The sequence below is a fragment of the Lactuca saligna genome, chromosome 8 (assembly GCF_052625555.1).
Source record: "Lactuca saligna cultivar CGN05327 chromosome 8, ASM5262555v1, whole genome shotgun sequence".
Classification (NCBI taxonomy): Eukaryota; Viridiplantae; Streptophyta; class Magnoliopsida; order Asterales; family Asteraceae; genus Lactuca; species Lactuca saligna.
The window spans coordinates 11,379,233-11,393,682 of NC_136424.1; the positions used below are offsets into that span (position 1 = coordinate 11,379,233).

The 14,450-nt window shown below is 34.1% G+C and overlaps 3 protein-coding genes across 5 annotated transcripts; all 3 read left to right on the forward strand.

Annotated features, from left to right (window-relative positions):
* The first annotated feature begins 1,613 nt into the window (after positions 1-1,613).
* On the forward strand, positions 1,614-7,218 carry LOC145008208 (potassium transporter 2-like). Of its 3 annotated transcripts, none has more exons than XM_078966838.1 (10): positions 1,614-1,902; positions 3,381-3,484; positions 3,946-4,177; positions 4,269-4,520; positions 4,613-4,666; positions 4,755-5,015; positions 5,116-5,168; positions 5,262-5,379; positions 5,552-5,806; positions 5,922-7,218. In XM_078966838.1, the coding sequence occupies exons 2-10, from the start codon at positions 3,446-3,448 to the stop codon at positions 7,013-7,015; spliced, it is 2,358 nt and encodes a 785-aa protein (XP_078822964.1). In that variant the 5' UTR covers positions 1,614-1,902; positions 3,381-3,445; the 3' UTR covers positions 7,016-7,218. The 3 variants fall into 3 exon arrangements, with proteins under 3 accessions (XP_078822964.1, XP_078822963.1, XP_078822965.1); XM_078966837.1 differs by lacking the exon at positions 1,614-1,902 and adding an exon at positions 2,791-3,045; XM_078966839.1 differs by lacking the exon at positions 1,614-1,902 and adding an exon at positions 3,179-3,269.
* Positions 7,219-7,801: 583 nt separating this feature from the next.
* LOC145013204 (potassium transporter) lies at positions 7,802-8,907 on the forward strand. Its single transcript, XM_078972009.1, has 3 exons — positions 7,802-8,225; positions 8,465-8,528; positions 8,639-8,907. Exons 1-3 carry the CDS (start codon positions 7,923-7,925, stop codon positions 8,806-8,808), a joined length of 537 nt encoding a protein of 178 aa, XP_078828135.1. The 5' UTR covers positions 7,802-7,922; the 3' UTR covers positions 8,809-8,907.
* A 905-nt stretch (positions 8,908-9,812) lies between these two features.
* ETG1 (E2F target protein 1 (ETG1)) lies at positions 9,813-13,014 on the forward strand. Its single transcript, XM_078971277.1, has 12 exons — positions 9,813-10,067; positions 10,272-10,385; positions 10,491-10,598; positions 10,672-10,803; positions 10,913-10,957; positions 11,054-11,149; positions 11,246-11,464; positions 11,551-11,664; positions 11,753-11,955; positions 12,050-12,413; positions 12,511-12,578; positions 12,657-13,014. Exons 1-12 carry the CDS (start codon positions 9,900-9,902, stop codon positions 12,769-12,771), a joined length of 1,746 nt encoding a protein of 581 aa, XP_078827403.1. The 5' UTR covers positions 9,813-9,899; the 3' UTR covers positions 12,772-13,014.
* Positions 13,015-14,450: the final 1,436 nt, after the last annotated feature.

The following is a 14,450-nucleotide window of genomic DNA, read 5'->3' on the forward strand; positions in this document are numbered from 1 at the left end:
CAAACCTAAACCAGAACTCAAACCCAAACCTAACAACAGTTAAAACTTGTCGATGAGTTGGATGACTCGGAAGAAGAAGAGATGGCTCCCGAAACTCAACCCACGCCACCCCCACAACGATGCAAAGGAAAACAATAAGCGCACACTGGTGTCACACAACCGGGAATACAATAGTCGACAACATGACTTCCACAATAAGAGTTAGTTTTAGTAAAAGCTTGAGTTGACATTTATGAGGATTGTAAGACGGCAAATGCACAACCGAGAGATCATTTTTTGTTTCGCATTTTAGAACGGTTTCAGAAGGAGCTAGAAAAAGATGACGCTTACCGTACGAAACACCAACTGAATTCGAAGTTTCAAAAAATAGCAAAGGGGGTTTAAAAAATAACGGGTTGTACAACAACCTAAAAACTCAACGAAAAAGCGGCAAATGTGACGAAAAAAATACTTCAAAAAGCTTTGCAATTTTACCTTGAGGAAGTCGAAAAACCATTCAAGTGACATGATTGTTGGAAATTATTGTTTAAAAGTCCTTGGTGGAAAAAAATACGAGCGAGATTTTATTTTTGGAGTACAACAATCAAAGCGAACGAAAACGGGTTCTAGTGGTTACACAACTTCCTCCGATGCTCGGGTCGGTCTAGATTTAAATAAGGAGGACGAACTCGAGCTAGAAGAAATTGTTCGACCGATGGGTAAGGACAAAACAAAGAGGAAGGGAAAAGGGAATTCATCAGGTGCATCGGATTTCAACATGGAAGTTGACGAAATCTGGAAAATAATAGCATCGTTTGATCGATATAATCTTAATTTCGCTGAACGTTTGACGTTCGACAAAGAAAAATAATAAGCAATGATTGAGCGTGCAAAGAGACAATAAATGGAGGATATGAAGTTCTTGTTGGAAAACACCGACCATCTCTTGGGACCAACTCTCGAGCTCTTGATGAAGAAGAGGGAAAACATTATGAAAAAATATTTTCTATAGGAGGTTGTTGGTTTGCTTGATTTTTTGTTTGTGTTTTTTTAATACTCCACTTCATTAAATCTTAGGTTTATTGTAATTTTTATTTTAATTAATGAAATACATTTTCTATTTAATTAAAAAATTTGTTTATTATTAATTTAAAAATTATAAATCATAAAAATGAATTAATTTTATTTAAAAAAAAAAGAAAAGAAAAAGAGTGTTGTAGCCCACAAAAAGCAAGGGGAGTTTCCCACACACACCTTTCGGTCTTATAATAGATACATATTTTATCATATAATTCAAAATAATCAGTATATTATATCAATTTTGTATACGAGTTATTATATCAAATTTAACAACAATGTTATTATTATATTTTATAAAAACATATATTTATAAATATTTTAAATATATGGGCAAAGTACAGACATTGGCCTTGTTTTAAATAAAAACTTAGCAAACCACATCTATATATTAAATAAAACTAACTTTAAAAGAAACATTTGGAAAGACTTCAAGGTCTTTTGACCTTTTAAAAAAGATATCCATTTTAACCTAAAAATATTTTAATTGTAATCTTCATCTTTAACACGTCTCCCACTAAACAAAAGGCTTTTTGTAATCCCGTGAAATATCCCCGGCCCATGTTTTGGCTCTGCAAATATAACGGCATAGATTCCCGTTTTGTGTTCGCCACTCACCCCACTTTATTACACTCACACACTCTTCTCTCCTCAAGATCTTCAATGCCGGATCATCTTCCAATTTTCTATCCTAATTCTTCATTTCCAATCGACAATATAAAAAATCTGGACAGATAGATTCGGGAAGACCGAATTTAAAGGGTTGTTCAGAGCTTCAACAGTGCATTAATGGCGGAAAAATGCCCATCTTCTGTATTATATTGAATTCAGATTCGTGATTCGATAGTAAGTTCTAATGTCCCCTTGTTCTTATCCAACTCTTTCATTAGATCGATCTAGTAATAACCGATGCTGTTTACCGACTTCATTATTAAACCATTATATTTTAATTTTGCTTTTTATATAATACATTATTTTTCCTGCAAAAAGAAAGCTATTTATGAAAGAAAGCTGGACAAGAAATGTCATGAACTTACACAATTGGTCAAAAGAAAGATATTTCTTACCAAACACCTTTTTTGGGTTTGTTTTGATTCCACTCAAACTGGTTAATGAGCTTTCAATTATCATTGTTGTGAAATGTTGAAAGTGACAAAGTTGTCAATTTTGGACCCCAAAATACGTAGCAACAATGGCTTTCTTTCTTCGTTTTCATTATAGAATTTGTGCTGTTTCAGTAAACTATTGTGTTTTTTCTGGATGAGGAAAAAAATAATTTTCAATTAATAAACAAATAATAAGAAGCCAATGATATGTAAAGAATACGACTATTTCTTTTTATTATGCATCAAAAATCAAGAAGTAAAAAGAGACATTCGGTCCCTACAAGTCCAGAATCTTAAAGATCCTAGAAAATATTATATGATAACATAATTTATTGGGTTTGATATAAATCTTTAAAAAAACTATCATCATTTACAATTTTCAAGTATTGATCATATTATATGTTGGTTTATTTATTGATATTTGTTGAAACTTCAACAACGGAAGGTGTAGATTTAACGTCACAAGATCTGGTTTAGGTTTTGGATATATTTCTTGTCTAATTTTAGACACTTTGGTTTACTATTTTATATGATTGGTCAGTAACAATGGTGGAAATTTAATTCGCATAAAATCCACGTGTACACATAGCATCGGTGTTTCGATGCGTGAGAGAGACAAATACTAAAACATGTCCTTGAAAGTTGCATCGATTTGTGGGCTCAATTTGTAGAGGATGATAATTGAATTTTGCTGTTGGAGTCATGTGATTGTGGTTTTTGCTTCTCTTTCTTGCCGTCTCCCAACATTCTCTTGTTTTCTTGCTACTTCGGGTGAAGTGAAAGTTTTTCCTTAAAAAAGAATACAATCTTGAATTTCTTTAAACAAACCGCTTGACTTGATTCTTCAATTCTTGATGTTGATTCTTGGTGACGATTGAGTGAGGTATGTGCTTTGTTTTCGTTTAGTTTCAGTAAATCTTTTATTTATATTATAAGGGAAAACAACACAATCTTTTTGGTTCTTTTCTGCAACTTTTTTACTTTTTCTGCTTCAATCCAATCCCTTTTCGTTTTGTTTTTTTTAAACCTTTTTTGTTGAGGGGTGTTTCAAATCTTTTGTTCATCAAGCTTTTTTCGTCTTTCTTGATACCAAAATAGGGTATATCGGTAAAAAAACGAATGGGTCACTGTTTCTTGGTTGCTATCGCTTTCTTTCGATAATCTTGTAAACCTCTTTCTTATTATTTAATTGATTTGATAATTTGAGGTTTGTTGCAGGTGGGATCTGCATTTAGCTCGCTTCATCTTCAGCAGTCGTACGGAAATCTTGATCTACAAGAAGCATGGATCTTGGAAGGGAAAAATGTTGGGGAAATACCAAGGTTTGTTCTCTTAATCTTAATTATGGAGTGATTGTTTTTTTCTAACTACTGATTTTAGTTGCTATTAACTAATTACCTACCCTTTTTTGTAAAAATGCTACGTTTTACAAAGTCGAACAAATTTGGATGAAATGATGGGCGATTTTGCATTTTCAAATCTCCTTAATTTTTCCCAAAGTTGCCATTTCGTGCTGGTTATTTTATTTAGGGTTAATGATATATGAACTTGATGTTTAGGGCTCTATTAAACCCAATTTGAAAAAAATAAAATGCCACGTAGGAGCCAGGTTGAATGCCATGTTGGCATGAAAACTTGTTGAACACAATTTTGTGTTTAGTGCTCTTTTGAACACAATTAGAATTTTGTTGCCAATGTAGCTCATTAGCTCTTTTTATAGTTTCGTGTTGTTACGAAACCTTATACTTTTTTTTTTTTTTGAAAAAAAAATTGCATTTACAAGGATTCTTGGAGGACAACGTTGGTGTTAGCTTATCAAAGTCTTGGTGTTGTGTATGGTGACCTCAGTATTTCCCCACTTTATGTCTACAAATCCACATTTGCATCAGACATTCATCATTCAGAAACAAATGAAGAGATTTTTGGGGTTCTTTCATTTGTTTTCTGGACTTTAACTCTTGTCCCCTTGTTCAAATACGTGTTCATTGTTCTTCGAGCTGACGATAATGGTGAAGGTAAACAAAAGGATTTTAATTTGAATTGTCATATTCTTTTTTACAAATAAACTTTATAAATAACTGTTTCTTTTTTTTAATGTATATATAGGTGGAACTTTTGCACTTTATTCTTCAATATGCCGACATGCTAAAGTAAGCCTTTTACCAAATCAACAAACTGCTGATGAATCACTCTCTACTTATAAACTCAAGCAACCTCCAGAAAGTGAAAAGTCAAACAGGTCAAAAGTGAAAATGGTTCTTGAAAAACACAAATCTTTGCATACAGCTTTACTAATCTTGGTTCTTCTTGGCACTTGTATGGTTATTGGAGATGGACTACTTACTCCAGCTATATCCGGTATAAAAATTACAATCTTTTTTAAAACTTTTTGCAACCCCTTTTTAACTTTTTTTTTCGCTATTAACATCATTTATTCATCAAATTCACAGTTTTTTCTGCGGTTTCTGGGCTTGAGTTATCCATGTCCAAACAGCACCATGAATGTGAGTTTTCTACTGTTCTTAATTTGAATTGTTTTGAGTACATATTTTTTAAGAAAGGATTTTATATTTTATAACATTATATATGCAGATGCTGTGATTCCGATTACTTGCTTCATATTAGTGTGTTTATTTGCGCTACAACATTATGGGACCCATCGAGTTGGTTTCTTTTTTGCTCCAATTGTATTGTTATGGCTGATATGCATAAGTGGACTCGGTTTATATAATATATTAGTCTGGAACCGACAAGTCTACAAAGCTCTTTCACCTTATTACATGTATAAGTTTTTAAAGAAGACAAAGACACGTGGCTGGATGTCATTGGGAGGCATTTTACTCTGCATTACAGGTAAAATAAAACTTCATATTTGAATCTAGTAACAACTAACAACTACTAATTTAACATGTTCATAAAAATCTTGATAGTTAGTTAATTATGTTTCTTGCAGGATCTGAAGCAATGTTTGCGGATCTTGGCCATTTCTCATATGCTGCAATTCAGGTATAAACGAAAGTTAGATTTGAAGATTTTATATTTAGTTTTTTTGGGGATTTATATATATATTTTATATTGTGTGGAAAAATTATTCTGCAGATTGCTTTCTCTTTTCTTGTTTATCCCGCACTAATCCTAGGTTACATGGGACAAGCGGCTTATCTGTCAAAACATCATCAGATGGCTTACGACATTAGTTATTTCGTGTCAGTGCCAGGTATATATATATATATATATATATATATATATATATATATATATATATATATATATATATATATATATATATATATATATTCTTCTAGAAGGACTTTAGAATAAAAAATTTCACAATAATAAATGGTTAATTAATTAATAAGTAATAAAATATAATGTTGACACGTATGCAGAAAGTGTGAGGTGGCCGGTTCTTGTTATAGCCATACTTGCTTCTGTTGTCGGTAGTCAAGCAATCATCAGTGGAACATTTTCGATCATTAACCAGAGCCAATCACTCGGTTGTTTTCCAAGGGTTAAGGTTGTTCATACATCGGACAAGAAACATGGTCAGATTTACATCCCGGAGATCAACTGGATACTCATGGTTCTATGTATCGCTGTCACCATTGGATTCCGGGATACAAAACACTTGGGAAACGCATCAGGTTTGTTATTTGTATGATTGTATCAGTAAACTCGTGAATTTTCTTTGTGGTTTTTCATCGAACACTTAATGTACGTGATCCTTTACTCAAATCTTTATGCTTAATTCATCTGCAGGATTGGCAGTCATGGCGGTGATGATGGTTACAACTTGCCTTACGTCATTAGTCATCATTCTTTGTTGGCATAAACCTCCAATCGTAGCTCTTTGCTTCCTATTCTTCTTCGGTTCCATAGAACTCCTCTACTTCTCAGCTTCCCTGGTTAAATTTCGTGAAGGTGCATGGCTCCCGATTCTCCTAGCACTCTTTCTAGTCACCATCATGTTCGTTTGGCACTACGCCACCACCAAAAAGTACCAATACGACCTTCAAAATAAGGTCTCTTTAGAATGGCTACTAGCCTTAGGTTCAAGTTTAGGCATTTCAAGAGTCCCCGGAATCGGGCTCGTCTTCACTGATCTCACCTCTGGTATCCCAGCTAACTTCTCCCGCTTTGTCACCAACCTCCCTGCGTTTCACCGGATCTTGGTGTTTGTGTGTGTGAAATCTGTCCCTGTACCCTTTGTCCCACCACCCGAAAGGTATCTCATGGGTCGTGTAGGGCCCGCTTCTTTTCGATCCTATAGATGTATTGTTCGTTATGGGTATCGTGATGTTCATCAAGATGTGAATTCCTTCGAGTCTGAACTTGTGAACCGGTTAACCGATTTCATCCGGTATGACTGGTCCCGTCCTGAAGCCGCCAGTGATGGTCATGAAGATGGCGGATTCCGGTCAAGTAGGTCGTCAGGGGAGCAGATGCTTGCTGTAATCGGGAACTTGGAGGGTTTTGAAGAACATGAAAGCATAACACAAGTTAGCGTCTCGTTAGGGTTTCCAACAGTGGAGAGTATGGGAGACATAACAGAGATGAACATGAACCCTAGGCGAGTGAGGTTTGCCGATGATGATGGTGATGATGAGGGTGGTGATTTGAGAGATGTACAGATGAGAGAAGAGCTTCAAGATCTGTTGGATGCTCAGCAAAGTGGGACTGCGTTCATACTTGGACACTCACATGTGAAAACAAAACAAGGGTCGTCGATTTTGAAGAGGTTAGCGATTAATTTTGGGTATAATTTTCTGAGGCGGAATTGTAGGGGACCAGATGTGGTGTTGAAGGTGCCTCCGGCGTCTTTGTTGGAAGTTGGGATGGTTTATGTTGTATAGAGAGAATTATGTAAGTTGTGTTCATATCAATAGAAATCATCTTAATTTGGTAAACCATTTTTTTTTTTTTTTTGTCCTTTTAAAGGTGAAGATATACTTTTTGAACAAATTTATTACATAGCGAAAGTGGCTATTGAAGTTGACAAGTTTGTATAATGTTGACAGTGTTATCTGTTCATTTAATAGGAGATGGTTTGCATGAATTCTTAGGTCATACGATTAGTTTTAGATGAATGATATTATTTAAATGAATCGAATGACTCAACTTTTTTACATGAATTTCGACAAATTTAAAGCTGCAGATTTCTATTGTTGCCAAAAGAAAGTACGCATGATAATTTTAGGAGATTTTATTTTATAATAGTTCACAATTGGTCTATAAAAACAACAAATGAATATACTATATAGTGGGGACTGTTCGTGAATTCTTTATAAATATTGAAGCTGTGCTTAAATTGATATATCACGTATGCATTTGGCGCCTTCATTGACCACTACACCAACTACCAAGGGACAAGTAAAATTGATCCTCTCAATTTCAATAGTCAGCCAAAGAGCCACGTAAAAACCCACAAACCATACATTTGTAGTTGACACGTGGCAAACATCCAGTGATCCAGCTCAGCATAGAAAAAAATAACCACTAGTTAAGATTGCATATTACACAACCAAATCGTCTCATCCACCCAAAACAATTTACAAACAATGGTTTAGGACAAGCTATATAATAAATTGTTTATCCAAATAAATATATAATAAGTTTTTAAAGATATATATACATAGATAAACATGTTTGATAGGAAATCGATTTTTATATTTTTAAATTAACCCAAACCCAAAGCACAGAAAGTAATGTATATATAAGGTGTAGTTTGTTGAGAGTTCGGTTTATATTTTCGCAAAGAGCATGGGGATGGGGTTAAGGGCTCTTCCCTTATCACCTGCGTTTCCTGCTTCTAACTTCACCGTTTCAAAACAAACCATCTTCTCTCCCACCAATTCTTACTACAAATTCAGAGTGTATTCAGGGAAAACAGAGAAGGGTAGCAAAGAAGATGAAGATGAAAAGCCCAAAATAAGGAAGCAGAATTTGTTTGAAAGTGTTACAGAAGCTCTGGATTTTTCTCAGGTTAGATCAGCTGAAGACGCACAGCTTATTGAAGATGCTCGGTTAGCAACCAAATCAGGAGAGAAAATGAACAGGGAACAGGTAATTTCCTCTCCTAATCCTTCCTAGCTACTAGATTCTACTGGTTTTTGGTCCGATTTTGGTGGTTTTCAGGAAAGAGCAAAACCACTACACCTAATGGTTTTCTAGTTTTCTCGAATTAGGGCCAAAAATTATCTTTCGATTCAATTTTGTGATTCCATGAATCATATACTTGATATCCCAATTATAGATTGTAAATAGTCGGAGCTGTTATAAAAAATTGTTTTATTTTTTTGCAGTATGGCGCTCTTCGGAGAAAGATTGGAGGGACTTATAAAGATTTCTTCAAATCTTATGTTGAAGGTAACAATATGGACCTCTATTATAACATACCAATTAGATTATACTTATGAAGTTAGAATTACCTATTTTACCCCTGTAATGATTTTGTTTTTGGTTTGGTTTTTGTTTAGTTGATGGTGAATATGTAGAAGAAGGGTGGGTTGATAAAACATGTAAAGTGTGCAAGAAAGACACGAGGAATGAGCCAAGGCAAGTGGACAAGCTTGGAAGATATGTTCATGTCGCATGCTTGGACAAGCCTAAATCTGGAAATTTTTTTACTAGGCTTTTTTCTGGTTAAATGAAAACTATATAATAGTCATTTATAATATACATTTTTGGTTGGAAATGTTAAAAGTATATGTCTTGAAATATCTTTTAAATGATTGTTACCTTCAAACAGACTTCTTACCTTATCGTTTACAGTTTATAATCTGAGTGTTTAGTGTTGCAATTAAATTTGTGGATAGCCAAAAGGGGATGTTTTGATTGGGGTTTTCTCATATCTGTATATTTATTACAATTTTTTGTGGTTTTGAGTTACGATGACATCCATTACAAATGTTAGAGAATATGACAGACATAACTGAAAAATAAATTTGGAGATAAAGGACGAAATTTAAAAATTAATTAGCAAAAGTCTTCTATTTGTAATATTAGGGTGGTCGAGTGCAATGGTTAAAAGGAAGGTAGAGTGAAAGAGAGTGTCTAACACGGTGAAAGAAGAAAAATGTATTTTCAAAAAGAACAACAGAATGGTCATTGAGACATGGTGAGCATGATCTTCGAGAGAGATCCAAACAACTTAATATCCAACAACTATTTCTTTATATTATCGATGAATCTATGTAAAAAAAACATTTGTTTCCTATACATGAAACATTATATAAAATGGTATTCAACGACGATCTTGAATCAAAATTATGTGCATCATTTTATTATTATTTTTTCAAGTATATTAATATTTATTTTCATAAATAATATGTGATGTTACAATATTTAAAATAGGATAGAGTTACGAAGAGCAAAGTAAGTCTATATATAATGTACTTTTAGTTAATTTCTAATCACAAAACAAATGTTAAAAAAATCAATATTTAGGAATATACAATATATGTTTTTTTTTTGATAAATTATTAATTATAAAGTTGCATTTGAAACATTGAGATAATTTATTCTAACAAGGCCGAATCATAAAACATGGATCATGGGCTAGTGGCCACAGGCCTGCAACGGCTAAAATTGGCGGGAATCCACTCAACCCAACGTTTTGGCGGGAATTCAGCCTACTTAACTGTTAACGCGGGAAGGCAGCGAAGAAATCAGCCGACTCTTCCACAAGTGATTGAGTGTGTTTACAGAGAGAAAAAGAGGAATTTCTAGAGTCCAAAAATGGTTGGACGTCAGTATGATTGCTTGGTTAACCCTCTTGGGGCTGTACGATTCACTTTTGAGAAGGCGGTGACTTCTGGTACAGATCCGGCTTCTTTGGCCCGCAATGATTGGGGCGTCGCCGATCTCTTCCGGGAGTTTCTTTTTGACAACGATGGCATCAGTCAGGTACTTTACATGTTTATAGATTTCTAGGGCTTATGAGTTATTTAAACTCTTGCTCTGTGATTCATTCCATGTATGTTTCAGTTTCTATGCAACTTCCCCAATTTAATCTAGAAAAACTTTTAGGGTTTATGTATTTTTAGGTAATCTGTAGTGATTAGGTTAATTTACTCATATTTGATTAATTTTTTTTATCAACATGTCCAGGTCCCGATTCTAACTTCATCAACTGTTCATCGGGTTCAACCAAACACTTTAGTTCGCTTCCGTGGAATGATTCAAGACATGCTGGGTAACGAATTTTATGTTGGTGCTTATAAGGTATGTTAATCCCCAAATTCTATTTCCCACTGAACCTTTGAACAAGAATACAAGACCAAGATTATATTTTGTTTATTATCATTGATTTTGCATTATCTTTTGAAGAACGAAGAGACATGGAACACCAACAAGTTTACAGATGTCTCTCAATTTGCCATGGATCCTTCTGCTGATATGCGTGTCTGGGAGCGTCGTCTTCTCTACTGTGTTCCTGTGAGTCTTTAACATCTGTTAACCATTTCTAACCCGATTTAATCTCTTACTTTTTGATCAACCTTATCTCTAGGTCCCTGGCCTGAATTCATGGGCAGATTCTACTTCTGATGGTGCTGTAATTACATCTACAAATTCCCCATCAGCAAACAGAGAAAAGAGACAAAGGGATACCTGTCCTGTTTCCACAGAGGTGGAAATGCAAGTATGTTCAACTTTACAAGTTCTTGAGTGCTTTGATATCTGTCTTGTTTGATTTATATTGAAAACGTTCAAATCTTTACATGTTTCTGACATGTTTCTTCAAATGACAGGATGCAAGCAATGAGCTGCCAAATTCTCCACGTGCAAAGAAGATGGTAAGCCAATAATCTTGCATTCATACGTTTTTTTTGTCAAATTTATAATTCATATTGTAGTATGTTTATTCCAAAAATGATTTTATTGCATTACAGCGGGAAGGTGAGTCTCTCATGACTGAGGAAACAGACTGTGGTAGACCTACAGTGTCTGATGTCGATTTTAGAAATAAGTTTTCATGTTTAGTCAAGGTAATATTTCTTGTTTTTTATATAAATCCAAGTCACATTTCAATTATTCTCATATTTTCAAAGTTATAACATGCTTACAAAGTGTACATTCTGCAGATATACGACTCTCCAGAGTCTGATTTAAAGCTAAATGATGTGTTTGAGTTCATTGGTGTCCTTACGTTTGACACTGAAGTTAAAAATGATAAAAATGGTGAACATGAACTGGAAGATGAATTAGTCAACTTACCTCCTAGCAAGGTGCCACGTCTTCATTGTCTTGTACACAGAAAGCTTTCAGTTGCTGACATGGTCTTTAAATCCCCAACAATGGAGGTATGCAACATTAATCCTATTTTATAATAAACAAACTCATTATTATCATAATTTTTAATTTCTCATTTTTTTTTTTAAATCTACAGCCAAAACCCCATTTGGTGAAAGGAATACGGGAATCCTTGTTGCACTACCTTAAAGTAGTTCTTGGTGATGATGAGTTAGCAGCTCATTTTATGTTGTTGCATTTATTGTCAAAGGTAAAAGTTACATCTACATTATAATTATTTTTTACTTAAATGTAAAAGTAACATAAAATTAACAAGTGTTTTATTTACTTCAACGTAGGTTCATTCAAGGGTAGACTCATTTGCTGTAGGGAAGCTATCACTTAACCTTACAAGTTTAGACAAGTCAAGTATATCTGTTTTTGGTAACCGAATCAGCAATGCAATAAAGACCCTTTTACCCTTCACTCATCATATGCCTCTCACAGTTGAATATCTCAACACTGCTTCACTTTCACCAGTAAAAGATTACGAAACAAACAGGTAACTTAACATTAAGCCTTATATGGTACCAAAGGCAATCAATTAGTTAATTTTATGGATTTTTTTAAATAGGGTTTTAATTTTGATTTTGCAGACTTGTGAGTGGGGCTTTACAGTGTGCAGAGGGGTCGCATTTTATGATAGATGAGACATCATTACAAGCAGGGGTATTGAATAGTAATGGCGTTGAAAACACAAGATTGCTCAAGGATTTGATGGAGTTTCAAAAGGTGGAATATGATTTTAAATATTACAAAATGAATATGGATGCAGATGTTCAAATATTGGTACTTTCAGAAGCAAAATCAAACATTCTACCAGCTGATTTAATTGTCCCTTTTCATCCTTCTTCTGTGGGTCCCTTGGGTGACGTGGATGAAGAAACATTGAATGAATGGAGATGGTATTTGGCGACTCTTAGATCATCACCACATTCTATTGAAACAGAAATGCAAAAGGTACATTTTAATGATTTTATAAATAAATAATAGGGTTATTCATTATTTTTGAGATGTTATGGTTTTAAGTATGTGATGGATGTGAATATGATGATAGGTGGTGGAAGATGATATGGTTGCAGCTAGACAAGTTGATAGGAGCCTAGGAAGTGAAGATTTTAGCAGGTTTGTAGTTGACTGATGGTTGACCAAGAGATCATATTATTTGTGCTTATGAATTAAAGTATGTTTGTGAAATGCCAGGTGGCTTACAATGGGGCGTTTGATGTCATTGAGCTTTGGGGAGACATGTTTATCACATCAACACTGGCAAATGGTGAAAGAAATGGAAAGGTTAAGAAAAGAGAGGCTCCAATGAGTGTGTTTGTGATTCAATTTGGGGAATAGATTAGAAGTTGTATGGATGTTGCAAAAACGGTTTTTTATTGATTGCTGCTGCTCTATTGTCACACTCATCTTCTCATTGCTTAAGTATTTATTAAGCTTAGGTACACTTCCTATTTTAGAGGTTAATGTAATTATTTTTGACATTCAAGCATCAATAGCTGATGTTTCATTGGTGTGGGTGGAGAGTATTTGAATGGAAGATGTTAAACATGAATCCTTAGGGTATGCCATGTTGCTTGTGTTATGCAACTGCCATTTCATTTAAATGAAGAAAAGTTGATCACATTAGCTCAGCAGAAAAACCTAGCCACATTTGACAGGATTTCACAAAAAAAAACCTAAAATTTCACATTGACTTTTCAAAATAGGTTCCTTGTCCTATTTTGTTTGTACATTTTTTTTTTTTGAAAATCTCGACTTATTTTTTATATATTATTTAATAATCTTTTGCAGTAAAAATGGTTCTTGAACACTTTGGATTTGTCAAATTCCGTTCAATTTAAAAAACAAAATTAGGTGAAAACAACGCTTATATGCTGATTCTCGAAGAATCCTAGAATTATCGGACTTTTTTTTTATTAACATTAGACTATAAATAACACTTGTATTACACACACAACACACGATTAGCTTATCTACGATATTTGTACTTACATTTACACATTCATCTCTGTAATCAACATTTTTAATCAATAAAATCATCAATGCAATCTCAAGGTTTTGTGTCGGAGATCTTAACAAGGATCAATGACTTTCCTTGTAAACCCTCGTGTTGTCTTTGATGGTTTTGAGCATAACAAACAAAATCTTATGTGTGCATGCAACCCTAGTTGTTGATCTATGTTTTCTCTAATTGAACATACAATTTTGAACATCAAATAAAAAACCCTAGGACTACTAGTATATTTTCGAAATTACTATCTAGGGTTAAGAAAACATACCTTGATTGTTATTAACAAATAAAAAACAATCCTTGTGCTGTTGAAACCTTGAGAATAAGCATCACAAATATCATGCCTCTAGTGGTTCACACTCAATGCTAGCAAAAGGATGAGAGATGATAGAGGAAAAGGGAGCTAAGAATTTCGGCTATCTCTCTAGGGTTATGAGTGACCGAAAATCCTTAGGGGTAAGGGTCTATTTATAGTCTAACAAGGATGTCCTGGATAACCCTAATCTGAATATCATAATAATATTTCAAATCGGTAATTATCTGACTCCTTATTTATCCACATAAGATAATCTAGAAACCCTAGATTATCCATATAGAATATAACGACCCAAATTCTCAAGTAATTTTTTTTTCATTTTTAATTAACCAAAAATTCCCATAGAAAATAAAAAAATCATGACAGTTGTTCTAAAAATTCATAACATCAACATTTTATTTCAAATATCAGAATGTCCGATCAAATCAAATGCCGGAGAGTGCACGTCGCGTTATCATACATTGCCCTTGCCCTTAGGATTTGAAGTACCTGAAACAATCAACAAACTATAAGCTAATGCTTAGTGAGTTCCCCAGAGCATACCCCACTTAATCCACATAACCATATAATCCATATCAATCACAAGCCATGCATATAAACAAATAAGGATGCCCTGAACACCCTCCAGGGTCTTACTCCAGGATACCATAGGCACCCCCAC

Excerpts from the sequence above, each read along its gene's own strand:
- LOC145008208 (XM_078966838.1), top strand. The coding sequence starts at position 3,446 with ATGGATCTTGGAAGGGAAAAATGTTGGGGAAATACCAAG. Across the intron at positions 3,485-3,945 it reads AATGTTGGGGAAATACCAAG|GATTCTTGGAGGACAACGTT; the intron begins GTTTGTTCTCTT and ends TGCATTTACAAG. Across the intron at positions 4,521-4,612 it reads ACTTACTCCAGCTATATCCG|TTTTTTCTGCGGTTTCTGGG; the intron begins GTATAAAAATTA and ends TCAAATTCACAG.
- LOC145013204 (XM_078972009.1), top strand. The coding sequence starts at position 7,923 with ATGGGGATGGGGTTAAGGGCTCTTCCCTTATCACCTGCGTTTCCTGCT. Across the intron at positions 8,226-8,464 it reads AGAAAATGAACAGGGAACAG|TATGGCGCTCTTCGGAGAAA; the intron begins GTAATTTCCTCT and ends ATTTTTTTGCAG. Across the intron at positions 8,529-8,638 it reads CTTCAAATCTTATGTTGAAG|TTGATGGTGAATATGTAGAA; the intron begins GTAACAATATGG and ends GTTTTTGTTTAG.
- ETG1 (XM_078971277.1), top strand. The coding sequence starts at position 9,900 with ATGGTTGGACGTCAGTATGATTGCTTGGTTAACCCTCTTGGGGCTGTA. Across the intron at positions 11,956-12,049 it reads AAAGATTACGAAACAAACAG|ACTTGTGAGTGGGGCTTTAC; the intron begins GTAACTTAACAT and ends TTGATTTTGCAG. Across the intron at positions 12,579-12,656 it reads GGAAGTGAAGATTTTAGCAG|GTGGCTTACAATGGGGCGTT; the intron begins GTTTGTAGTTGA and ends GTGAAATGCCAG.